The sequence below is a fragment of the Nelumbo lutea genome, chromosome 6, assembly GCF_056320005.1.
Source record: "Nelumbo lutea isolate HS-2025 chromosome 6, American lotus-T2T, whole genome shotgun sequence".
NCBI lineage: Eukaryota > Viridiplantae > Streptophyta > Magnoliopsida > Proteales > Nelumbonaceae > Nelumbo > Nelumbo lutea.
Genome location: NC_142689.1, coordinates 8,518,321 through 8,545,780, shown reverse-complemented (window position 1 = coordinate 8,545,780; position 27,460 = coordinate 8,518,321). Strand labels below are relative to the sequence as shown.

The 27,460-nt window shown below is 39.9% G+C and overlaps 1 protein-coding gene across 6 annotated transcripts in view; it reads left to right on the top strand.

Moving 5' to 3' along the window:
- The window catches only part of NODGS (nodulin/glutamine synthase-like protein), a 119,458-nt gene that overhangs the window by 21,457 nt on the left and 70,541 nt on the right, over nt 1-27,460 (top strand). For all 6 annotated transcript variants that reach the window (XR_016101223.1, XR_016101222.1, XR_016101224.1 and 3 more), the window contains exons 8-10: nt 8,143-8,191; nt 10,258-10,517; nt 26,818-26,990. Coding sequence is in view for 3 of the 6 variants with exons in the window: in XM_088951885.1 (XP_088808011.1) it covers nt 8,143-8,191; nt 10,258-10,517; nt 26,818-26,990 (482 nt within the window). In the remaining 3 variants the exon portion in view is untranslated. The remainder of the gene's footprint in view (nt 1-8,142; nt 8,192-10,257; nt 10,518-26,817; nt 26,991-27,460) is intronic.

Genomic DNA, 27,460 nt, shown 5'->3' with positions numbered 1-27,460 from the left:
TAACTGCCAAGAAAATTAGGACACGAACAGAACCAATTTTAGCCACCGGAGAGAATGTCTCCATATAGTCCACACCATATACCTGTGAGTAACCTTTAGCAACAATTCTGGCCTTCAGACGCTCCACACTACCATCTGGCAAGTATTTCACAATATACACCTATTTACAGCCCACAACATGCTTCCCAGGTGGAAGAGTAGTAAGTTCCCACGTTTGAGTATGTTGAAGAGCAGAAAGTTCCTCCTCCATTGCCCGCCGCCATCCAGGTGAACTAGAGCTTCTTGAACATTGTTAGGTAGGGAAATAGAAGACAAAAGTGAAACAAACTGGCGATGTGAGGCAGAAAGACGAGATAATGAAACAAAATTGGAAATGGGATGGAGTGTGGAACTACGTTTACCTTTCCATAAGGCAATGGGTAGGTCAAGATCTGAAGGTTCAGCAATAGGAGCCATGAGAGGATCCGCAGATGAGGTAGAAGCAGGAGGAGGGGCCGGTGTCGTTCGACGTGTATACACTTGTCGGATCGGTGGTCGTTCAGTGGTCGTTCAGTGGTGACCTGCACTGGATGAGGAGATGAGTCTACTCCAACAACAGCCTCTGGAACTGAATCACTGACAGGAAGAGGAAGAGGAGGTAAGGGTGAGGACAAGGGTGCTTCATGACTGGAGAAGAAGGGGACAGACTCAAAAAATGTGACATCAGGGCAGACATAGCACTTTCGGGCAATAGGATTATAACACTTGTACCCTTTTTGAGTCCGAGAGTAGCCAAGGAAGACACATTTAATTGAGTGTGCATCTAGCTTGTCTATTCCAGGACTCAGATTATGAACAAAGCACACACAACCAAAGACACGAGGAGTTAATGGAAACGGAGATAAAGTGGGAAACAAGATGGAGAAGGGGGACCGACCATGAAGAATAAAAGAGGGCACCCGATTAATGAGAAAACATGCAGTGAGTACAGCATCACTCCAAAACCGTTTAGGAACATGCATGTGGTGAAGCATAGATCGAGCAATTTCAAGATGACGATTCTTCTGTTCAGCCACCCCATTTTGTTGAGGGGTGAATGCACACGACGTCTGATGAATAATGCCATGCTATTCTAAATACTGTTGAAATGCAATAAGAAAGTATTCACGACCATTATCTGAACGAAGAATTTTGATTGGAATACCAAATTGTGTGCGTATTTCAGCATGGAATTTTTGAAAAATGGAAAATAATTCACTTCTTTCTTTCATTAAGTAAATCCATGTCATTCTTGAACAATCATCAATAAAGGAGACAAAATACTTGTACCCATTATAAGACTCTATTTTGATCGGACCCAAAACATCTGAGTGAATCAAAGAAAAAGGACTCAACATACAACTCTCAACTCTTGGACTAAAGGACACACGACGGTGTTTACCAAACTGACATGACTCACATTGTAAAACTGACAACTGACTCAATGATGGAACCAACATCTTGACGACCTTGAGAGATGGATGTCCCAGTCGGCAATGCCATTGTAGAGGAGTAAGTCTGAAGTGCAATTGAAGATCCACTGCCATCAAGGTAATACAATCCACCAGCTTCATGCCCCCCACCAATCTTCTTCCCCGTCTTGAGATCCTGAAAAACACAAGTGGAAGGAAAGAAGGTAACAAAACAGTTAAGAGCTTTGGTTATTTTACTAACAGACATAAGATTGAATGGAAACTTAGGTACGTATAAAACAGATGATAAAGGGACAGAAGCCAAGTCAACATTACTAACACCACAGATGGGAGATGATGACCCATTGGCAAGTGTATCAGTTTGTGGTGTGGAAGTTTTAGCAAGAGAAGAGAACACACCTGGAGTCCCGGTCATATGATCTGAGGCTCCAGAGTCAATAATCCAAGAAGGAGTTTTAGATGACATGCAAGCGATACCTGATTGGGCATATGTGGCAGTGGTATGCTGTGAAGTAGTTTGAAGGAACCGCTCATACTCATCACGCGGAACACTCACCATCCCCCTCCCAGAAGTAGATGTAGATGTGGAAGGTGTTAGGTCTGCCAGTTTACTGTCACTAATAGCAACCTCGCTTGCTACAACATGATTAGCCCATTTAGAGGGAGGGCTATGTAGATCATAACAGAAATTCATTGTGTGTCCATCTCTACCACAATGAGTACACTTCCTTGTAGAGTTATTTTTTCCTCTGCCACGACCTCCCCCCGAGTCACGGCCACTCCTACCAATCATGGAATTCCCACGGCCCCCTTTGGAATGACCTCCCCCTCTTGTACTATGTCCACCACCTCTAGCTGTGACAAGTGCTGATCTATCATACTGTGTGGGGTTCTCTATCTGGCCCAAAGAGATTCTACGAAGTCTTGAGAATACTTCCTCAAATGTAGGAAGAGTAGAGCCCCCCAATATTTGAACTCTAACTGGTTCATATTCCGACTTCAGCCCCACTAAAAATCTTGTAACATCTAGCTGCTCCCTTTGCTGTTGCTGAACTTGAATATCTGGAGTAAGGGGATGATAGACATTGAGTTCATTCCTTATATTCTTCATGCAGGCATAGTACTCTTCTAGTGTTTTGGTTCCTTGTTGTAAATCAAAGTACTCCTGATATAGCTGATATACTCTTGTTGTGTTATCTTGTCCAGAATATAGCTTCTTAGCATGCTCCCATATATCCTTAGCCATATCAAGGAACATGAAGTTGGCACTGATTTTGGGTTCCATACTATTCCACAGCCAAGTCATGATTTGATCATCTTCTTGTTCCCAATCATCAAACCCTGGAGAGTCAACCGGTGGCTTCTCATCTCTAATATGCTTTGCTTTCTTCTTTGCCTTGAGAAAAACTTCCACTGATTTAGCCCATGGAACATAGTTCTCCCCATTTAGCTTAATTGAGGTCATTTGTACTCCTAGGTAGTCGGAGGAAATTACTACACTAGGTTTCTGATCATTGTAGCCATCTCCTATTGCTGCCATTGTACTCTTTCACAGTTGTTTCTAACTTTACTTCTCAGCTACAAGCTGATTGATGTTGTTCACAGTTTGATATTTCAGCACCTACTGCAGCCTCTAAACACCACTGCTGACTTCACACACTTGTTCTTATTCACACTACTGCTGACTTCACACACTTACGTCCCACATAAGCATCAGTTTACCATTCACTAATCACAAGTAGAGGCCCTCTTACAACCACTCAAGCACCACAACACAGCCAAGTCTGCTGCACCCAGTTCAGACTTATTTAACACAGAGGGCATTACACAACCACAAGGAGTTCGGCAAGGTCACTGCATTCTACCTTACACCATTCGGCCACTTACAGCAGCCCTAACACCATTCAACGACTTACAGCAGCCCTACACCATTCGGCTACTGCACACACAGCCCTTCCTAGGGCAACAATGAACTTAGTTCTCTAGGTTCTACTCAGTACAATAGTTTCTTGTAGGGTTTCTACCCAGAAATATATGTAACACTAGAAGAAGAAGAGAGAACCGGCCTTCCTTTGAGAATATCAATCAACCATTACTACTGCAGTCACTTTCCTTGTTGAAGAAGGTTATGCACAGCAGAGAGACAAGCTGTAGTGTTTCTGACCTAGGGCGAACCAGTTCTCTCCATCGACTGATCAGAAGCGAAGGTGAAGAGTCACGAACAATGCTGAGGTGCTTTACCAACTGACTTAGGTCAGGAGCATGGCTCTGATACCATGTTTCGACTGTTGCTACAGTAGTCCGAACAGGAAGATGAGAAGAAGAAGAAGAAGAAGAAGAAGAAGAAGAGAAGAAGAAGAAGGGTCTTTCGAAAATCTGATGGGTTAACCCATTCAGTCGACCCCCTTAATCTATATTAGATTCTAATCATAGTTACAAAGACAGAAATAACCTTACTTAAGTGTGGGGCAGAGTAACTCTAATAACACTGCCACATAAGCAAGTTACTTAATAAACAGAAGAAGACTAAACTACCCCTATTCGGCACATCTTAACAGGTTTCATTATCTTCATCCACGCATCTTACAATTGATATAGACTGATTTTCTGTGGAGAGAAATGGATAATCTGTTTTGTGAGGGCACTACATTGTTTTGTCATCTTTGATTGGAGATGAGATATAACTTGCTTTTGGGCCTCTGTTATATCATCACCTAATAGTTTCATGTTCAATGGGTAGCTTTATTCTTATGTTGCAATGGAATACAAATTGGAGTCAAAGCCAAATAGTGGTTTTCATTGGCACTATTGTTGGGGGACTTCTTTTGTTCAGTTCCCTGGCCTGGTAGCTCCAACCTGTTGATTTGCACAATGCTTATAGGTGGTAAGAATGATCATTCTCATTATCCTTTGTTGCAGATCAGGACACCATCAGTGACATCTGTAAGAATAATCAGTCTCATGAGATGGATGAGGGCAGGGAAAGCTGGTGCGGAAATGGTTAAGGGGGAAACATTCCAGCATCTAGAGCATTTTGGCAGAATCTCTGGTCAATATATAGATGATCTGTTTCAAGGAAACAATAGGGCTTTTAAAATTTTAAATTGGTTACATGCAAATGGCATGTAACTTTAACTAAAGGAGGGTATATTTAGCCCAGTGGGATTGTCCCACAAGGTATATTTAAGTTTATTTGAAAACCTCTGAGTATGTTTTAGTCTTTTACCCTAAGAATTGTAGTCTATGCCCGGGCCTGGCCCGGACCCCAGGACTGAGATATGATCCCAGGCCGGCATATGGGTTTATAGGACTAAATAATAAAGTTTTAAATATTTATTTCTATCGTAAATAAAGTTATAAATATTTTATAATATTTTATATTATATCAGCATGTATGGAATACATGAAAGAACTTATTGTACGGGCTTAGGCCAAGCCAAGCTTGGCTTTGGGCCTAGGACATTGAAACTGTTACCACCCAACATTCATGGGTGTCTCTTCTTATATAGGTGAAGGCAAAACATCCACTTTCATACTTGAGCAATGTGGGACAAAGAACATGCAAGGTCTTCATTTTCATAGTGCTTGTTCATTCAACATTCTAGATTGTAGATGAAAGGCATTAGTAAGGATTAGAATAAGCTTCAAAGAAAATGTTGGAAGCTGGACAAACTAGGGACGGCATTGGCAAACCTTTTTTTTTTATGAATGATAATAGATTTATTAATTCAGAAACTAATTTAGAGTGAATTCATACAACACCCCAGGGAGAGGCACGAGCTGCAGCCCCTCCTTGAATCTTACAAGTAAACTAGGAAAGAAAAACAGGAATCACAGCTGAGCCCAAAACAATTCTTCCCTATTTACCCCTTGCTTGTCTAACACATCTGACTAAGTATTTGCTGATCTCCCCACCCACTGTACAGTGACCAACATATTCCTTGTCAACCAACTGGGATTTGATATTGCCTGATTGGGAGAAGTTGGGGCTACATAATTGTGAAATGGAGAATTGATTTTGTAATTTTTTTGTTATAGTTTTGTTATTAGGTGTTGCCTTAAGACCTACCCAGGATTTACTAAGCTCCTTTCTTTTTTAATTTTAGTGAAAATTTCTCTTTTACTTATCAAAAAAAAAAAAAGAAAAAAACTTGGTTGTTCATTGTCCTCTATCGCTTAAATATGACAATGAAGGCTTTGCCTTCATATCTATAAGGAGTGCTACCCAAAGAGAATGACTCATTAACTCTTACATGAGTTGACTAGTTGAAATCTGTTAACAGTAGTTGTATTATGCCGCAGGGGCATTTTTGTTCTTGTACCTATTTTTTATGCCACCCTAACATAAATAGAAGTGCTGGTGCCACCAGCCTATCTTTTTGACTCCAAAACATGGTATCAGAGCATCGATTCTGAGATTAAAGTCAGTTTGACCATCTTTTCGCTTCAGTTTTCTTCTTCTTCTGATTGAAGCCAGCAGGAAAAACACATCGATTGACCTGTAAGTGTCTTTTTTCTTTTTCTTTCTTGGTCGTGTGCCAAGAACCCCCTAAAAAGGGGGTACACTTATGCTGTGAAGGGTGTTTTCAGTCCCATATGGAACGTGTGATCTTGTTTTGTACCCTGTAACTGGGTTGTGGTGGCCTAGACGACCTGTGTCTGCTGTAGCAGCAGTTTTATATTTGTTTGTGGTGTTTGGAGTGCTATTATGGCCTGAAATAGAGTGTAGTGGTCCTCATAGGGGCTGTCCAGACCAGTAGAATAACTGTCCCTTCTCTGGAATTCATTTTAGCAGTGTAGTAGTGTGCATTCTTTGGTTTAATTGAAGAGGAATTGGCCTGCAGTTCTGGTTTATGTGAATTCGAATATTCTTGTGACAGTGGTGAACTATGTAATTAGGTCCTTTCTATCAATGTCTTCGGAGGATTCAGTGACCTCTGGTGGGTCTTCTGGCCACAGTGGAATGAGTGGGGCATTAGACATGAATTTGCCTATGGCTGTAATCCCATTTGATGGACTTAATTACATAGAATGATCGAAGGATATTAAACGCTACATAACTGCAAGGGAGAAAATAGGTTATATCAATGGTAAGATAAGAACCAAGGTCAGGAAGTGCAGAACATGATAGGTGGGACCAATAAAACATGATATTGTCGTGGCTATTGTTGTCTATGATGCCACATGTAAGAAAACTTTCATGTGGGATGAAACTGTCTTTGAGATTTGGGAGCAAGCTAAATCTACTTATTCAGAACAATGTCATTATGCAGAGACTTATCAGTTGCAAGCTGCTTCTTCAACTTGCAAGCTAGGGGAGAGGAGTCTCAGCAATGGTTTTTTGCTTGCCTTTTGGGGCTGAACCCAATGTATGAATCTATTAGGGTTTAGATACTGGGAAGTAAAGAGCTCCCATCAGTGCAGGAAGTATATGGTCTAGTACAGTCAAAAGAAAGCATGAGGAATGTTATGAATTGTTTGGAGGGGGAGCTGGTTTCTCTAGCTGTCAAGGGAGGTACAAATTCAAGTAATGGAAGTTCTGTTAAGAAGATTGATTATTGGAAAAGGGTGGAAGACAAAGATAAGCTGTGGTGTATTCATTGCCAGCGATGCATGCACACTAGGGGCACTTGTTGGGATCTCCATGGAAAGCCTAAGATTGATTCTCAAAAAAGGGTGGATGACAAAGATAAGTTGTGGTGTACTCATTGTCAGCCTCCTATCACTAGCCCAAGACAAATAAACTTCACCAATCCTACCTTATTTGCCCATGGAAACTTTGTTTACCAGGCAATGTGAGGTTCTAATTCTTTCTCAAGTTAAAAAGAGAAGCTAAGAAGGGTAAAACTGTAAAATGACAAAAGAGACCTGCCATATAAGGGTAAGCAACAAAAGGAAGAAAAGTAAGTTTGTAAACTTAAGGCAATGAACTTTTTTTTGATGGAGGCAATAAACTTTATTGACAAATGAATAAAAATAGCTGATAAGTTGCATTTTTTTTTGAGGAAGGGATTGTTATTGCTTTATTCTCTGGCCCTATTGGAGAAGGTGACTCTCTTAGGGCTGAGATCCTTGCAGTGCTTGCAGGAATTCGAAGAGCAAAGGAATTAAATATCAGCCGTTCGATCCTGGAAGGTGATTCGAAGGTGGTGGTTAGTTGGTTGAAGACAGAGGACAGTGGTTTGTGGAACTTTAACAATGAAAAAAAACAGTTCTTATGGCTGGGTAGGGACATTGAGATTCAGTACAGCTGGGTGAAGAGGAGTGCCAACTCATTTGCGGATGGGTTGGCCAAGCAAGGAGTGAATAGGGAGTCTGTATTTTGGGCTAGTTTTTAATCTTTTCTCTTTGCACTCCCTTTGTTTTCTGTTTTTGGGGAGCTAAGATATTTTATCTCCCCTCTTGTATCCATATTCCCTCTTTTCTTTTAATTTAATGAAGCTGGTATTATTGATAAAAAAAAAAGTTGCAATATTTTTTTAGGCTAAAAAGTGTTAGTTTAAATAAATAAGTTTCATAGTTATTTTTTATTAAACCTATCTGTTCAATTGATGAAATTAATTGAATAGTATTAAAAATTGTAACATTGGTAATGTTTACAAGGATGAACACATGTTTCTTATTTTTTATATGCTTTGTTTTTTCTTCTTGTACTTGTAGCCTCAAATATTAAACATGCAATTCTTTACAGGTCATGTTCAGCACTGATGGTTATGCATTTCCTGAAACCTTTTATTTAGGTAACTCAATAATTTTACTTATCAACAATATCTGATGGCTATGCATTGATGATGATGCTTATTTTATCAATATGATCAGAAAATCTACTTTTTACTATGAAGCTGTAAGATGCTGTAGGACTATTTGTATTAATATCTATGGTTAAGTTTTGTAGAGAAGATGGGCCGAATGGCCCATAGGTTGTTTATTCTTTCTTGTTATTTATGTTTGTTTTCTGTAATGGGCCTTATTCTGGGCCCATCCTGTCTATATTAAGTTCTTTGTAAATTCTTGCCCAACTAAGGGCCTCCTTATAATTATTCAAATATATCTTAATAAAAGAGTGTTAGGGTGCTGAGAGAGGAATGGTTCGAAACTCTCATTCTCAGGCCCTCATTACTGAACTCTCAAGCTCTCATCTCTTCAGTTTTCTTCAAGTTTCATGGAGGAAATGCTACTCCAAGAACATGACATCAAAAATAACTTTCATAAAACACCAATAATAATGTTCAAGGTACCAATCAAAGGAGATTCCAAAACTATGGTAGGATGGCTCACAAACAACTCTAAGACAACATGACAGTGCAAATATACCTTAGCACAAATCAAACAGATTGCTACAGAATTGGTAGTGATGTGGTCATAGATGCATAGACCAGCAAACAGTGTAGCTGATTCACTTGCAAAGCAAAGGATGAATAGGGATAATTTGTACTAGGGGTGCACAACAATATAATTGTCTCTTTTTCCTAAACATAAGTGAAGTATACCAATTAAAAAATAATAATTTCTACAATGTATTGATAGCATCTGGCTTAAAGAAACTACAGCCCTACCTAAGATAGGACCGAGTGAACCAATCTCAATAATTTACCTAATCTAACTTGAGTAATTATAGGAAAAATGAGCAACATTCCTAAATCTTTAAGGACTAGCCTGAAAGTAAAGATTCTCATTATAGGATGTATATTCTTTGTAAGTTCTCACCTTTTGTTTTTATTGCATGATTTTTTACTTCTTTGGTAGTTAACCTGATAATCTTTTGAATGACATCAAGTTTAAGTCAAATGTGTAAGTTTTGGCACCTCAAATTTAGAATGGAAGTGTAACGATAGGCTTTAGACAATCTTTCTCTCCCACTTTTGGTCAAAATCCAAAAAATTGACATGATTTTAAAATATTTGCTGTTTCACATTCCATCATCTACAAGGGTTTTGTGACTAATTCTTCCTATTTATGTTTTATTCTAGGATGTTCCGTTAAACCACAATGTTTTTAATACAAGCATTTTCTTCTTAAAGGCACTAATGTTTGCTATGCTTTTCCCTGCCACTGGAAGCAGTCGTGACTGGAAAACACTCTAACAATGTGGAATCTCTAGCAAGCATTCACACTAACAATGTAGAATCTCTAGCAACATCTGGAAGAATGTTGTGATGAGCGTGAGAGGGTGAGGGAGTAGATGAGGGTGATCTGGTGGAGCCGAGTGAACCTCTTACCAGGATCTCACCCAATGAGTAAATATCGTAGACAGCTGGCCTCACAAGGCTAAATAGGAGCCTTTTAGGGGTTCAAAGTATTGTCAGTAGGAAATATCCAGGGAAATGGCTATTTAGAACCCGTTTATGCTTTTCTGCTATCAATTTTAAAGATTAGAAGATATTTGATCATTGTGTATCACAATAAAACCTCTTGCTAACCCAAGTGTTCCCAGACCTGCAAGGGTTTCAGAGAAAAAGTAGAAGAAGAGAAAATTGAAAAGGAATGGGTGGCAGAGTCCTCTCTGGCCGGCCCTAATTGCTTTTATTAAGACTTTGATTAAAGGTACAAAAAAATGCAAAAAAATCCCCTGATTAGTAATACTAGCACTAATAACTTAAGAGCACTAATGGGCCCGAGGACTAAAGCGGAATAATTACTAACAGTAATAAGAAGAAAAACAAAACATATAATAGGACAAATAGGTCCACATATGAGAGAATCATCTACTACAACACCAAGTATTGACATAATAAAATTGCTAATTGTTTTATTCACAGGAACTACTGTTATGTTCTTTTATCACCTTTCGTTTTTTACTCTGTAGGTGCTAAAAGAGCACGAGAAGTTGTATTTTCTGTTCTATGTGATGCATGTGATGATGGTGACTTCACAATTCCTGAAGCTGTGGAAGCAGCTGAAGACATCTTTAAGAAAAATGCAATTCGGCTTTACAAAATTGATGGGATTATTGATCCTTTTGATTCAAAGAATGCTGTATCCAATGACTTAGTAATGACATTTCAAAAGGACATTGTGTTTATACGGATTATCTGGGTTGATACCTCTGGACAGCATCGATGTCGTGTGAGTTTGTCATTAATTGGAAGGCTCTGATTATTAGCATGTTTTTACTGTTTTTGTTATTATTTGATGGAAAACGACAATACGCTAAGAAGTTTAAATATAATAGTTTTTTAGGAGATATTTCTGGTCAAAAAAATAAGTTTCTAGGGAGAAAGGGAATGGCTTGTTTGTATATTCTAAGACAAAAAACTACTGACAAATTAATAGAACTCAAGTGGTGGTTGTTCAGTGTCATGACAAATTTGGTGGTTAAAGGTGCTTATGGATTTTCCTTTAGTTATCTACTACTTAAAAGAAGCTTTTACTATTACATCTCTGACATTTCCGCATATCTGGCTATACTAACCTGAATGGCAACATCAAAATTCTGAAGAGTATCCTTATAAATATCATAGGAGATGATCATCTTGGGTTAATTAGTATTTGAACACATGACGACAAGGGACAATTGATAGAGAAAAGGTTCAAGTTAATTATTAATAACTGGATAATATAGTACAGAAGAACCTCATCTTGGAATTTAGATATTTAGAAAGTTTTCCAGAAAGTTCAATGGGGAAATTTGTCCTGGAGAAGGATCCTGAAGATTATTATTGATGTGGATCCTCTTCCCTTAAAGGACTAGAAAGTATTATTAAAACTGATATGAGATTACCTTCTTTGGTAAACTCATGTACCTTTTTGTTAGTAAGAATGATGTGCCAACAATATGCAAGTATAGTCCCGTTACAGTGCAAAGTTATATATTAGGAAGTTAGAAAAGAAGGAATCAAACTAGGCATAAGAGTTGTATTTTATCCTTACGTCATTTGGGAGTGGGTAACTGTTAATGTTTCATCATTACCATCTCTAAGAAGCATTTCTTTAGAAGCCGATTGATTTTCAAAAATGCAATTATTCCTCTCAACCCGTACTAATACTAATGTAAGGATGAGAAAATTGCTACTAGGGTGTACGGGGTTGGTAGAAATGAATAGATATAGTAGAAATTGTGCAGGGAGTGAGGGGTTTCAATTAGATTTTCTTATAAGAAGAGATGTAAATCAGTCCTCTAATATCAAGATTAAATTTAGTGATTAGTAGAATAGAACAGATCTGAATAACTCTATAAGAGAGGAAGATGGCGAAGAGAAGAGGTAAGAGAAGAAGAAGTCGAATAATCACCCTTCTCCTCTAACCCTATTTTTTTATTAATCTCTAAAAAATTGATGAGGAAGTAGAAGATCAAGACTGTAATCAGTCTTGAATCCTAAAAGGTTTTAGGTTTGTAAAACAGAAAAGAAGATGAGAGAAAAGGGAGAGAATAGAAGAGAAGCAAGAGAACACAAGTTGCTGAAAGGAGGGACAGATTCTAACAGATCTGCCGCCGCCACTCTCTTAATATTTATAGGTTTATGTGTAGTACATGATGAAAGGACACATCTGCCCTTGGTACTTACATAATAAAGAAAGTAAATAAAACTGAAATAAATAACAGCTGAATTAGCAAACTGACTCAAACTGACACTACTATAATTGAAACAAATACTGCTGTCCTACGAACACAGTGGGGCCCACATCAGTGTTCTCTACAGAGGACAAGTATTCCCTTAAGTGGGCGGCCAGCATGGAAGTTACATAAAGAAAGTAAAATAAGAACAAATAACAGGCCCATCAACATAAAATAAAAGATAAAATAAAGGATATCACATGAGAGGCTGTTAGTGCCCATTCGGCCCAGTCTCTTTACACTCCCCCTCAAGCTGAGCATAGATGTCAATCATGCCTAGCTTGCTTATATAGTGTGTCAATTTCCCCCTGGGAACTCCCTTGGTCAAGATATCAGCCAGTTGCTCTTCTGATGTGATAAATGGTAAACAAACTTCTCTTGGAGAGACTCTTTCCCTTATGAAATGCCTATTGTAGAGAAGGTGGGCCGAATGGCCATAGGCTGTTTATTCTTTGTTGTTATTTATGTTTTTCTGTAATGGGCCTTATTCTGGGCCCATCCTGTCTATATTAAGTTCTTTGTAAAATCTTGCCCAACTAAGGGCCTCATTGTAATTATTCAAACCTATTTTAATAAAATAGTGTTAGGGTGCTGAGAGAGGTAGAGTTCGAAATCCTCTTCTCAAACCCTCATTGCAGAACACTCAACTCTCCTCTCTTCAGTTTCAACATGGTATCAGAGCGTATTTGAACTTGAACATCCTAGGGCTGGAGGCTTAGTCACGTACTGCCTGATTCTTGGAGGTCATTGGACGAGCCCAAGACTAGAATCTCTTGGAGAAGGGGTTCGGTGACCAGGAAGAATCAGAGAAGAAGAAAAAAAGGGGAAGGGGAACAACTCGGTTCTGTTGTTTGAAGCTTGATTGTGTTTGGACTGTTGAAGCTTGAACTGTAAGTTGTGCTCAGTTTTCTGGTTCTGTTTTGTATTACCTTCGACTGTGTTTGGACTGTTGAAGTGTCCGAAAATCCTAGCTATTCTGTACTACCTTCAACTGCATTAAATCTGGTTTAACCCAGAAATTTCTAGGCTGTTTTTCTCTTCTTTTTGGACTGTTAAAACCTGCCGAAACATCCTTGTAACAAGGTTGTGTATTGTTACTCTTGTTCGGCTGTTTTAGGGGGCTGTACGAACTGTTTTTTGGGGTCTTTTCTCTTCCTTGACAGTGGGTTGTCTCTATTGCCCACACTGTGTTTGTGAAAAGGCCTATTCAGCAATACCGATTGGTGCTTTCTCTTCTTGGCTGAGTGTACAACCTTGAAAAGGTACTTCGGCTGAGTGCACAGTGCCTAGGAGTTTTTGATTACTTCTTGAAGCCTGAACTCAGTGTATTGTCTTCTTGTGGTCGGCTGAACTCAGTTATTGCTTGTCCTTATTCAGTATACTTGTAGAAGTCATCTGAAATCATATTTGGAGTGTTTACATGATGTACTCCTCAGAGTTTGAAAACAAAAGTGGTGCTGAATATGGACTGGTTTAGGGGACTCCTAGTGATTCCTTATTGACTGTGACTACAGTTAAACTAGATGGAACTAATTATCTGGCATGGTCACAATCAGTAAAGATTCATGTATGTAGTAGAGGAAAGTGGGGGTTCATTTCCGGGAGTAAGAAGGCTCCCCCAGAAGATGATCCATCATACGAGAAGTGGATGCAAGAAAATTACACTGTCATTGGGTGGCTTGTGAACTCAATGCAGCCACAAATCAGTCAACACTACCTATGGATGAATTCAGCAAAAGAAATTTGGGACAGTGTTGCAGAAACCTATTCTCAAAAACTCAATGTGGCCCGGGCATATAAATTGAGAAGTGATGTAAAGAATTTAAGGCAAGGAGAGAAACCTCTTGCTGTATATTTCTCAACCCTGAAATCCCTATGGCAAGAGATTGACCTAATAGAAGCTGTAACTTGGGACACCACCAATGATGCATAGACCTACAGGAAATTGGTTGAAAGGAACAGGGTTTTTGAGTTCTTAACTGGACTAAACCCAGAATATGATATCACAAAACAGAATATTCTTTCCAAGGAGTGTGTCTCTTTGTCTCAAGCTTATGCATTGGTGAGTAGTGAAGAGAGCAGAAGGGCTGTCCAGGTTCAAGGGGCTGATATTAATGATCACTTTGCCAATATGGGGATTAAACCTAAAGGGAATGTTGGAACTTCTAGTGGCACAGGAAAGGGAGAAGTTATATGTGAATACTGCAAGAAGCTGAAGCACACCAAAGACAAGTGCTGAAAGTTACATCCTAATCTCGTTCCCATTCGATTTCAGAAAAAACATGATAGTAAAAGATCAAGAAGTGCAAATGTAGCTGCCGGGCCAGATAATGAAGAGATGTCTGCTTCTGCACAGTTGGCAGCCATGAGAGCAGAATATGAAAAGTTTGGGAAGATGATCAGTCAGCTTAGTGATGTGACCTCTGCTTCCGACCCTTCAGGAAATTCTACTACTTCAGCAAGAAGATCAAGGACATATTTGCATTGAGATATGAATATACCATCCTTAGATCGAGCAACTTCAATGCCCAAGAAATACCAAAGATCTCCCAAATCTTTGATGTCAAATTCAGAGTTGAGAAATGCTTTTAGTTTGTTGTCCTCTTCAATGTCATTACCCGTGACCACAATATCATCAACATAAATAATCAAAAAGGTCGCCAGAGAGTCATTTCTCTTCAAGAACAGTGTATGATCAGATTGTGTTTGAATGTAGCCAAAGGAGACAAGAGCAGCCCAAAATCTCTCAAACCAAGCCTGAGGAAATTGTTTGAGACCATAAAGGGATTTGTGTAGTTTACACACCTTGCCTTTCATTTCTTTCCTGTTAGTAAACCCTAGCAGATTCTAGGTTGAAGTAGAGAAGAAGAAAGAAAAGAGAAAGAAGAAGAAGAAGAAGAAGAAGAAGAAGAAGAAGAAAGAAAGGTTCGGCCAGACTAGAAGAGAGTCAAAAATCACTCTTCCCTAGCTGACCCACTTGTATTTATTCAAAAACATAGAGTTACAGGAAAGACCATTTTGTCCCTCATAGAAGATGGGACACATAACTTAAACTCAGATACAATAGACCTTTCACTTTCAAGAAGATAATCTAGAATGACCAAAATACCCCTGACTCGAGCATTCTAACACTCCCCCTCAAGCTAGAGAGTATATATCATATAGTCCCAGCTTGTTACAAATGTAATCTATTCTTCCCCGAGACAATCCCTTTGTGAGAAGATCTGCCCACTAATTTCCTGAGCTCACATGAGATGTGGTTATCACCCCATTTATCACTTTATCTCTTACAAAGTGACAATCAACCTCAATATGCTTAGTTCTCTCATGAAAGACGGGATTGGAAGAGATGTGAACAGCAGCTTGGTTATCACAGTATAGTTTCATGGGTTTGTCAATTGAGAATCCCATCTCTTGAAGCAAGTTCTTCAGCCATACTAGCTCACATGTGGTATGGGCCATAGCCCTGTACTCTGCTTCTGCACTACTTCTTGCCACCACTGTTTGTTTCTTGCTCTTCCAAGTTACAAGATTGCCAACGAGGAAGGTACAATACCTTGTAGTTGATCTCCTATCTGATATAGAACCAGCCCAGTCAACATCTGTGTACCTTACTATCTCAACAGTTCCTCCACTTTGGTATAACAAACCACAACCTGGAGCACCTTTTAGGTACCTAACAAATCTCAGAACAGCTTCCTAGTGAGGAACCCGAGGATGTTGCATAAACTGGCTCACCACACTCACAACAAATGATATATCTGGTCGGGTAATGGTCAGGTAGTTCAATTTTCCCACCAACCTTCTGTATCTTCCAGGATCATCAAACTCTTCACCCGCATCAACACTCAGCTTGGCATTGAGTTCCATAGGAGTCTCTGCTGGTTTAGCACCTAACAACCCTATTTCTTCAAGTAGATCAAGAACATATTTTCTCTGACATAGGTTGATCCCATGTTTTGACCTCGCAACCTCTATTCCCAGGAAATATTCTAGCTTCCCCAGATCTTTCGTATTGAAGTGATCATGTAAGAATTTCTTCAACCTGTTGATTCCATTGCTATCACTCCCAGTTATGACAATATCATCCACGTACACAACTAGCAAGATTTTCCCATCCTTTGAGTTATAGCTGAACACAGAATGATCAACCTGACATTGTTTCATCCCAAAGGTTTTCATCACTTCACTGAACCTGCCAAACCAAGCACGTGGAGATTGTTTCAGTCCATAAATTGCCTTTTTGAGCCTACACACTTTTCCGGACTCCCCCTGAGCAACAAACCCTGGTGGTTGCTCCATATACACCTCCTCAACTAGATCACCATGCAGGAAGGCATTTTTTATGTCAAGTTGTACAAGAGGCCAATCATACATAGCAGCTAATGAAATCAGCACCCGAACTAAACCAATCTTAGCCACAGGAGAAAATGTCTCCATATAGTCCACACCATACATCTGAGAATAGCCCTTGGCCACCAATCTCGCTTTCAATCGCTCCACACTGCCATCAGGAAGAAACTTCACTATGTAGACCCATTTACACCCAACTGTGTGCTTACCGGAAGGAAGAGCGGTGAGTTCCCATGTGTGATTATGTTGTAGAGCAGAGAGTTCTTCTTCCATGGCTTGTCGCCACCCTGGGGAGGCAAGAGCTTCCTGGACAGTCTTGGGAATGGGAACAGATGAGAGTAATGATATAAATTTGCAATGAGAAGCAGAAAGGTGAGCAGTAGAAACATAGTGTGAAATGGGGTGAGAAGTACAAGTACGTTTACCTTTTCGCAGAGCAATAGGAAGATCAGGATCTGAAGGAGAAGGAGCAGTAGCAGGATCTGTCGACAGGGGCTGAAGTGGAGGAGGGCCCGATGCACTTCTGCGAGTATACACTTGAGTGATTGGCGGCTTCTCAGTAGTAACAGTAATAGGATGTGCATCTGCAGTAGAAACATGAGCTACTGGAAGGATGTCCACAACAGGTACAGGAAGGGGAACCACAGAGGGAGAGGAAGAGACCCCAACATCTGAGAAGAACGGAACTGACTCAAAGAAGGTGACATCAGAGCACACAAACGATTTATAGGATTTTGGGTTATAACACTTATACCCTTTCTGAGTCCTTGAGTAGCCAAGAAAGATACACTTAGTAGCTCGAGCATCTAGCTTGTCTAACCCAAGCCCCAAGTGTTGAACAAAACAAACACAACCAAAGATTCTTGGGGTAAGAGGAAATGGAGATAAAGTGGGAAACAACACGGAGAAAGGGGATTGACTTCCAAGGATTGACATGGGCATCCGATTGATCAGAAAATAGGATGTGAGAACAGCATGACACCTGTTTTGTTATCATCCCCATTTTCAAATGAAGCCATCTTAATTATTTCACCTTCAAATATACAAAACAACCTCACACTCTTTCACAAGACTTTCTCACTTATAACACCACAAATTCCAGCTTCTTTAAATACACATTACACACCACACACTAAGGCTGAAATCACTCAGTCTTCACATCAAACACCTGGGCTGCACACTGCAGAACCATTCACCATCAACCCACTAAGACTGAAATCACTCAGTCCTCACATCAAACACTTGGGCTGCACATTGCAGAACTGATTACACACAAGGTATAGGAGATCACTTTTAAATATTTTGAAACATAGATACACCAATCACCACGACACAACCACCACCAATCTACTGCTGTTGTGAACTTCAGCAGTCGACAACTCTTCTTTCAACATACATACGAAGAGAAAGGTAGAGGAACACGACTGAGATGCATATCAGTCACACTAAGCACCACCACAACCAACTTTTGAAACAAAAGGAAACATTCGCAGTTCCTTACTTGGACAAACAACAGTAGTGTTCATACCTGTCCACATTCAGCCCTCTTCGATACTGAATAGAGGGTTTAGTATACCACTCCAACGACCACCACAGCAACGACCGGAGGCATCCTCACCTCCAGGCCCACAAAACGACAACTCCTTTTCAGCCCCTTATCGAACCTCCACTCAGGTCAGTCGAAAAGGAAGAAGATGACTGTGAAAGTTGGCGGCGAACCCAGAAAGAGAACAGCAACAAGAAAGAAATGAGGATACGACCTTACAGCTCTGATACCATGTTAGTAAACCCTAGCAGATTCTAGGTTGAAGTAGAGAAGAAGAAAGAAAAGAGAAAGAAGAAGAAGAAGAAGAAGAAGAAGAAGAAGAAGAAGAAGAAGAAGAAGAAGAAAGAAAGGTTCGGCCAGACTAGAAGAGAGTAAAAAATCACTCTTCCCTAGCTGACCCACTTGTATTTATTCAAAAGCATAGAGTTACAGGAAAGACCATTTTGTCCCTCATAGAAGATGGGACACATAACTTAAACTCAGATACAATAGACCTTTCACTCCCAAGAAGATAATCCAGAATGACCAAAATACCCCTGACTCGAGCATTCTAACATTTCCCATACACTCCTGGAGGTAGAGACATAGAGACCTCTTCATGCAGTTCTCCATTCAAGAAGGCATTCTTAACATCAAACTAGTGTAGGGGCCAGTCAAAAGTAGCTGCTAGAGAAAGTAAAACCCTGACTGAAGTCATCTTAGCTACAGGAGCAAATGTCTCCAGATAGTCAATGTCATACATTTGGGTGTAACCCTTAGCAACCAACCGAGCCTTAAACCTCTCAACAGAGCCATTAGAGTGATATTTAATAGTAAACACCCATTTACAACCCACTGGTTCCTTTCCTTCCGGCAAATCCACAATGTCCCAGGTATGATTCTTATGTAGTGCATCAAGTTTAGTCATATAGCATCCCTCCATTCAGCTTGAGATAAAGCTTCCGGTACAGACCTGGGTATCACATGGGAAGAAACAGAGGCAAGAAAAGAGTAGTAGGAAGGGGAGAGAAGGCTGTAAGATAAGTGTTTGGATATACAACGGGCTGTACACTTCCGCTTGCCCTTGCGAAGAGCAATAGGAAGGTCAAGGTCTGGAACAATCAGAGATGGGTCAGTAGAGGGCTGACCTATTTCCTCAGGAATGATGGGAGTGGCAAGATGCTCTTCTGAAGGAGTGGCAAGATGCCTTTGGTACCACCTCTTGGAAGCAGGAGCAGAAGCAGGAGGGGGAGCAGGGACATCAGGGGTAGGTCCAGTGGAAGAGGTGGACACCCCATGATCGTACTCACAAGGAATGGGAAGCGGAACAGCTGGAGACATAGCAAAGTACTCATCAGATTTCTCCCCCACAGGAGGAATACTGAAGAAGGGAGTCAATTCTGCAAATGTGACATCCCAAGATACAAAGCGGGTGCCACGAACTGGATCAAAACAGCAATAACCCTTTGTGTGGAAGCATATCCCGGAAACACACATTTATGAGCCTTGGGTTCAAACTTGTGCCTTTGGTGACTATGAATATGCACATGGCAAGTACACCCAAACACACGGAGAGGAAGAGAAAAGAGATCCTCATCCAGGAAGAGAAGACTAAAAGGGGTTTTAAAGCCAAGGACCCGGGAGGGCATACGGTTGATAAGAAAGGTAGCAGTAAGAATAGCATCTCCCCAAAAATTTATAGGAACATGGGATGCAAATAAAAGGGATCTGGCAACCTCAACCACATGCCTGTTCTTTCTTTCCGCCACCCCGTTTTATTGTGGAGTGTAGGAACAAGAACTTTGATGAATAACCTCAAAGGTTTCAAGATAGGTGAAGAGGGTTCTCTCAAAATACTCCTTAGCATTTTCAGAGCGGAATATTTTGATACGGGTATTAAACTGGGTGAGGATGAGTTCATGAAAATTTTTCACAATAGCTGGTACTTCATCCCTGGATTTCATGAGATAAATCCAAGTGTAACGTGAGTAATCATCAATGAAAAGGATAAAGTACTTGTAACCCCCCATGGTTGGCATGTGATATGGCCCCCACACATCAGAGTGAACAATATGGAAAGGAGAAAAAGGATCTTTTATTGCTAATTGCATAGGAATGTCTACAATGCTTTGCCAGCTCACATGATTCACAATGAAGACTCGATAAAGACACTCCTTTAAACATATTTGGGAACAAAAGACTCAAAGCAGAAAAGGACATGTGACCAAATCGAAAATGACATAATAAAATTTTGTTAACAAACTCTGACACGACTGTCTCTAAGGCAACTCCATGAGGTGGTCCCAAAGCTTGATCTGGTGTGTCCAGTAAGTATATTCCGTTCGCCTCATGGCCACTCCCAATCATCCTCTGAGACTGTAGGTCCTGAAAAACTCAATGAGTGGGAAAGAAAGTTATGCTGCAATTCATTGACTTTGTTAAGCTACTAACAGATAAGAGGTTTGTGTTAAGCTTAGGGACACGAAGAACAGAAAATAAGAACAGGGTGTCAGAGGTCTTTATATCACCTTTACCAGAGATGGGGGCAAGGGACCCATCAGCAAGGGATATTTTCTCTTTCCCAGAGAGGAGGTGATATGAGCAAAACAAGTTAGATAGACTAGTCATATGGTTTGATGCACCGGAATCAATAATCCAAGGGATTTTACGATTACCTGAAGCTGAAGCATGATTCGCAAAAGCACGAGTACCTGAGTGAGCAAAAGCTGATGAAGATGATGTACTGTTGGAAGGGTGAGTTGAAGAAACTGTAGCTTCCAGGTGATTTAGGAGCCTTCCGTACTTCTCAAAATCCAGCTTCATTGCAGCCAACTGCTCAATAGTTGATTTTTCTTCGCTTTCCTTACTTCCCCCTTCAGGCACTGTAGCAGCATTAGCAGTCTTGGTTTTTCCCACCTGACTGCCCTTCTTAGGGTTATTATTGTTCTTAAATCTATCAGGAAGAAGTTCAGGATGAAGCTTCCAACAGGTGTCCTTTGTATGCCGTGGTTTCTTGCAATATTCATACAATTGCTCTCTTTTCTCAGTAGGGCTCTTCGGTTCATTCCCGCATGTGCAAAATGTTCTGTAGATGGACTCTGCAACTGCACCTGCCGCCTACTCTCCTCACTACTTATCATAGAATATGCTTGTGAAAGAGTAATCTCATCCCTGGCCAAAATGTTCTATCTGGTAATATCAAACTCAGGGTTGAGTCCAGTGAGAAACTCAAACACCCTATTTCTCTCCACTAGCTTTCTATACATTTCAGCATCATTTTTACTCTCTCATACCATTGTTTCCATAACATCGATTTCCTGCCATAGGGACTTTAGTATAGAGTAGTAGATTGCCTCACTCTTCTCCCCCTGTCTCAGGTTCTTCACATCACTTTTCAATTTGTATGCTCTGGCTACATTCAGTTTCTGTGAATAGGTCTTAGTTACACTGTCCCATATCTCCTTAGCCGAAGGCATCCAGAGATAGTGCTGGCTTATATGAGGTTGCATAGAGTTGACTAACCATCCTATAACAGTATAGTTCTCTTGCATCCATCTTTCAAATTCAGGGTCTGTCTCTTCGGGTTTCACCTTGCTGCCTGTGAGATACCCGAGTTTTCCTCTACTACAAACATAGATTTTTATCGAATGGGCCCAAGCAAGATAGTTCGTCCCATCTAGCTTAATTGTGGTAACACCCGTCAAAACGGAATCTACTGGAGCAGGTCCAGAAGCTGACACCTGCTTGAACTCACTTCCGTATGTCTCCATTAATCAAACGAAAATCAAAGAACAGAAAATTTTGACTATATAAACTTACTTGAAGTCAAAACAGAACTTGGGTGCTTGAAAAACTAGGGTTTTGCTCTGTCCAACAGATGGGCAGGAGAGAGAAGACACTGCCATACCTACCAGAGTAACCCAAACTCTTCCAAACCTGAACCACCTCCTTTAGCAGTCACAAGACACCTTCCAAGCACAGAGCGCCACACCCAAGCTTCACCTTTCCTAGTAACTCGAAAATCTCCAGTCAGCTAGGGTTTTGGGCAGCAGCAAAACAGCATCACTTCTTGGCAAAATCTGGCCAGAACTAAACTCTCCAAACCCTTCTACCAACTAGGCAAGTGATTCTCTATATTATGGAGAACCTATCTCTCCATACACTCTCTTGATTTTAGAGTGTACAAGAACAAAGAAAAAAAGAAGAAGAAAGAGGAACTAAACCCTCTCTGATGCCAAGATGTAAATCAGTCATCTAATATCAAGATTAAATTTAGTGATTGGCAGAATAGAATAGATCTGAATAACTGTATAAGAGAGGAAGATGGCGAAGAGAAGAAGAAGTCGAATAATCACCCTTCTCCTCTAACCCTACTTTTTATTAATCTCTAAAAAATTGATGAGGACAAGTACACCCTTAAGTGGGCGGCCAGCATGGCAGTTACATAAAGAAAGTAAAATAAGAACAAATAACAGGCCCATTAAGTGAGGCCATCAACATAAAATAAAAGATAAAATAAAGGATATCACATGAGAGGCTGTTAGGGCCCATTCGGCCCAGTCTCTTTACAAGAAGAAAGGAGTGACCTAGAGTAGTAGAGGAGCTAGTGGTATTGTGGATTTTATGGGTAGGTAGGAACTTGTGGATCTTCCTATGTTGGGTTGGAAGCTCACATGGACAAATAATCAAGAGGATGATTTTTTAGTGAAGTTGGATAGATTCATTGTATCAAGTGATTGGGAAGAAAATTTTCCACAGGTGTCTTTGTTCTACCTAGACCACTCTTTGGTCATGCTTTGATTTACCTAGACTTTGAAGGGATTCCTTCGAAGTGAGCTCCCTTTAGGTTTGAACACTTATGGCTAAGGAGGAAGGCTTTGTGGACCAAATGGGAGTATGGTGGGCTGAGATGCACATTGAGGGGACAGCTAGCCATGTTTTTAGTAAGAAGTTGAAAGTGTTAACAGAAAGGATGGAAAAGGGAGGTGTTTAGATGAGTGAACAACATGAAGAAAGAGTGCTTAGACATCTTAATGGGGCAGGACAGGATGAAAGAGGAGGGAAGGTAGAAAAGGATAAAGGCTAAGCTAGATTATGATAGAATTGCATATCAAGAGGAGATGAAATGGAGACAAAAGGAAAAATGTCATTGGATCAGGGAAAAATGTCAAGAAAGTGTAGTGAACTTCTATTTGAAGTTGTACAAGGAGGAATAGAGGAGAAGACCTAAATTGGATGGCATTAAGCTCGAGGGATTAGTTGAGGAGCAGGCAAGAGAGTTGGAGAGAAGCTTTGAGGAGAGGGAGGTTTGGGAGGCTTTAAAAGAGTTGGGGGGGGGGGGAGAAAGCTCCATGTTTGGACAGCTTCACCATGACATTTTACAAGTACAGAAATTTTATAAAGGAAGATTTAATGAAGGTATTCGAGGAGTTTCATAGATCTGCAGTCCTGGAAAGAACTAAAAGGTTGAAGGCTGTTTTGGGCAGTTGAGAGAATTCAGACCAATCAACCTCATAGGGTTTGTATAAGATTTTGGCCAAGGTTTCGGGTAAAAGGTTGAAGGCTGTGTTGGGCAGTTTAATTTCAGACACCTAGGAAGCCTTTTTTGAAGATTGATTGATGATTGATGGGGTTTTGGTGCATAATTTTGAAGGGACCAAATTCCTTGTCCCCTCAAAATCTACCAATGGTGTAAGCTGGGATTTAGGGCTCAGGAAGAGACTCTGATGTGATGAACTTACTCCAATTATTGAAGGAAGTTTTCCTTGAACCTTATAAACTGGATAGCCGAATTTGGACTTGTACTCCTTCCAGTTCTTTCTCGTGTGCTTCCTTCTATAGATCCCTCTCTCAACCCTCCATTAGTTCTATGCCTTTTTTCCAGCTATAGAGCTTTCGTGCAAGCCAATTCCTCCTAGGGTTGGAGCTTTCTGTTGGGAAGCTGTTCATGAAAAGATCAAGACTTGTGATTTGCTTCAAAGAAAGCACGAGAACTGGAGCTTATCTCCACATTGGTGTGTTTTATGCAAAGCTAATGGTGAGAACTGTTACCATCTACTTATCTCTTGTTCCTTTACTGCATATATTTGGGAATGGTTTTTCTCCTTGTATGGGTGTAGGTGGGATCCTCTGATTGATGTGAAAATGTTATTTGATCCGTCATTCTTTCCATGGCCAAATAAGAGGGGAGACTAATGTGGAGATGCACTAGAGCAACAATACTATGGACAATATGGGAAGAAAGGAATTCAAGATTATTATTGGAAAAGGAAAGAAATAAGGAAGACTTGATTGAAGCAATAATGGTTAGGGTGGCTCACTAATGTAACTACGGATGATATTCTTAGAAAATGGAAGGAAGTGGTAAAATCTGTTCCTTATACACCTGCTACTACTTATCTTTGGTCTCCACCAGAAACAGGATCTGTCTAACTTAACTTTGATGGTAGTAGCATTGAAAACCCAGGACCATCTGGAATTGGAGGTGTATTTAGGGATGATGAAGGGAGAATAATTGCCCTATTTTCAGGCCCAGTGGAAGAGGGAGATTCTCTCAGAGCAGAGGTTTTGGCAATGATGGAAGGAGTCCAAAGAGCAAGGTCTTTGAATATTAGGAAATTAGTAGGGTAAGGGGATCCACAGTTGGTTGTAAATTGCATGCCTAGTGATGAAATGAAGATGTGGTCTTACAACAACGAAAAGTAAGAATTCAGATGGCTAACGAGGGATATGGGAGTATCATTCTGCTGGTGTGTAGCGCTAAGTCTTTTGCAGATACTCTAGCAAAACAAGGGGTGGGACGAAAAGTTCTGTTCTGGGCACAATTGTAAGGGAAGGGTGCATTTAAGGAGTGAGATAAGCTGTTTTATCTCTCACTGTTTTTTCTATGTTTTTACTCAACGGTACTATATATTTTTTCTAATCTAATGAAATTTCACAGTTACCGATCCAAAAAAAAAAAAAATTTGAAGGTGCCAAGGTGAGGCTAGGTGACAGTAAGGGTGCCTTGTAACCTAGGCAATCTTGGAAACAGCTTCTCTGTATGTGCAGGTGTAAGGCTGCATACATCTGTCCCTCCCTAGACCCGGCATTGGCAGGAGCCTCGTTCACTGGGATGCCATAAAAACCATGAATCCTAGGGTAATTCCCTAGGTTCCATAGCAAGTAGCAACCATCTTTCACTAGTAATTGTATATAATCTCATAACAAATGTATAAACTTCACTTAAATCATATACAATCAACATATTCATGAAAAAATGGAAGGAAGAAAGAAATTTCAGAAAATAGAAGGGCTAAGCCCTAGTCCTTGGAAAAGAAAGAAATTTCAGAAAATAAAAAAAAGAAGAAGGTTTGTGGTGGTGTTGGGTCTACATGTCAATATCCACAAAAGTGGAATAATTGTAGTGGGAGGGTTTGGGATGGCAACGGGTAGGGTAACTGCGAAAATTGTCCTTTCCATTCCCAAACCTGCGGCAATATTATGGACAATTTGGGTTGAAAGGAACTCTAGAATCTTTCTAGACAAGGAGAGAAGCAAGGAAAATGTCCTTGGATACATTTTCCAGTGTGTCAATAGATGACCTCTTTGGAAAATGGAAGTGGCTGAATCCTGCTCAACTAAGTCCTTCTCTAATTACCATTGGTTGCCTCCAGAAAGAGGGTTCATTAAACTTAATGTTGATGGAAGCAGCATAGGAAACCCAGGTATGTCAGGTATTGTTGGGGGACTCCCTTAGAACAGAAGTGCTGGTCCTATTGGAAGGTTTCAAAGAGCAGAAGAACTGAACATTAAGAAGTTGGTTGTTGAGGGTGATTCCAAACTGGTAGTAAGTTGGTTACAAGGAGAGGATTCAAAGTTTTGGATATACAACAATGAAAAGAAGAAAGTCCAGTGGTTGACAAGAGATATTGGATATTTCCTTCAATTGGGTTAAACATTGCACTAACATGTTAGATGATGTTTTATCCAAACAAGGGGTGGGGAGAGAATCTATGTTCTGGGCACTTCTGTAAATGAGGGAACAATTGGGGGAGAGAGAAGAGATTTTATCCAACATTGACTGACATTTACTTCTGTGTTTCTTACTCTGTACACTGTTATTGATAAAAAAAAAAAAACTTAGAATGTGTGTTGTGCCAGCACAAAGCCAAAGACATCTATTATTGCATTTCAACTTTGCTTGCTCCATTTGGACAAAGAGTATTGGAGGTGTCTGATGTCAAGGGATGCTGTCCAGACTTGGTGGAGGATTTTTTTTTTTTGGCAAGGATTTTGGATTTTGGATTGAAGAAAAGGGGTAAAATAGTGTGGAACATGATTCCAGATGCTGTGTTTTGGGGGCTATGGCAAGAAAAAATGCAAGGATACCAAAAACAGGACAGCAACTTTGGATTTGGTTTTTCAGAAATGGGAAGATTGCACTCATGGCCGGAAATTCATAATCTATTTCAAGGAATAGATCGTAAATCCTATTTTGTACATGAGACACTTTTTATGAAGAGGAATATTTTTTATTTGTATCTCTGAAGGAGAAATTTTTTGTATGCTCCCTTTGTACAGCTCCTTGTTGTCAAAATGGCAAGTAAATGGTATACATAAAGAAGAGAAGATGGTTAAAAGACTAAAAGGAAGATAAAGAGATACCTATTTCATGTATTTTAATATTTTATATTTGATATGAATGCTTGTTATGTATTTTTGAGCCTTAAATGTGTAATTATACTTTTCCTAACAATTCCATAGTTTTAACAAATTTAATGTTTTTAGAAAGTTTTCTTGATTTCTTTAGATTTTCCAAATATTGTAACAAAATTAACAAAATATCCCCAAAATTTCCCTATCTCTATATGCCAAACTGTCAATTGATATTGAAGTTGTAAACCATGAATACGAGAGGGAGAATGGCTAATCTGTTATGATGTTGTTTTCAGGTAGTTCCTATAAAGCGTTTCTATGATGTTGTGAAGAAAAATGGTGTAGGCTTAACTTCTGCATCCATGGCTATGAGCTCAACTTCTGATGGCCCATCTAATGGAACTAATCTGACTGCAGTGGGTGAGATCAGGTTGATGCCCGATTTGTCAAGAAAGTGGATGCTCCCATGGTACTGAGATTATATCATCATATCCAACTGTTTCTTTTTCTCTTAGCGGTTTCAGGAACAAATTTTATTCTTACTACCAAGAAAACTCTTTTCCGTAGTGTATTTGCCAATATTTCCTTTTTCCTTCTAATTTCTCCTTTTTTATTTTGTTAAATTTTTGTGGATGGAATGGTGCATAGCTCAGCAGTCTTAGTTGTCTCATTATTGCTGAAGCATGACTCATGATTTCCTGGCAGAATTGTGGTAAAGATGATGAAATGTGAAATCGATTCATAAGAAATAATGCTGGTAGATATTCTCTATTCATAATGTACTTTTTGCACATTATAAGGTGAATATCACTATTCATATCTTCTGCATCATTCCTAGTACAAGTGCCTAGCATATATGTCAGAAATTTATGATCATCATCATAAACTTGTCCTGTAAGTGAACAAAAAGGGAAAAATCCTGCAAGCTATTAATTGAAC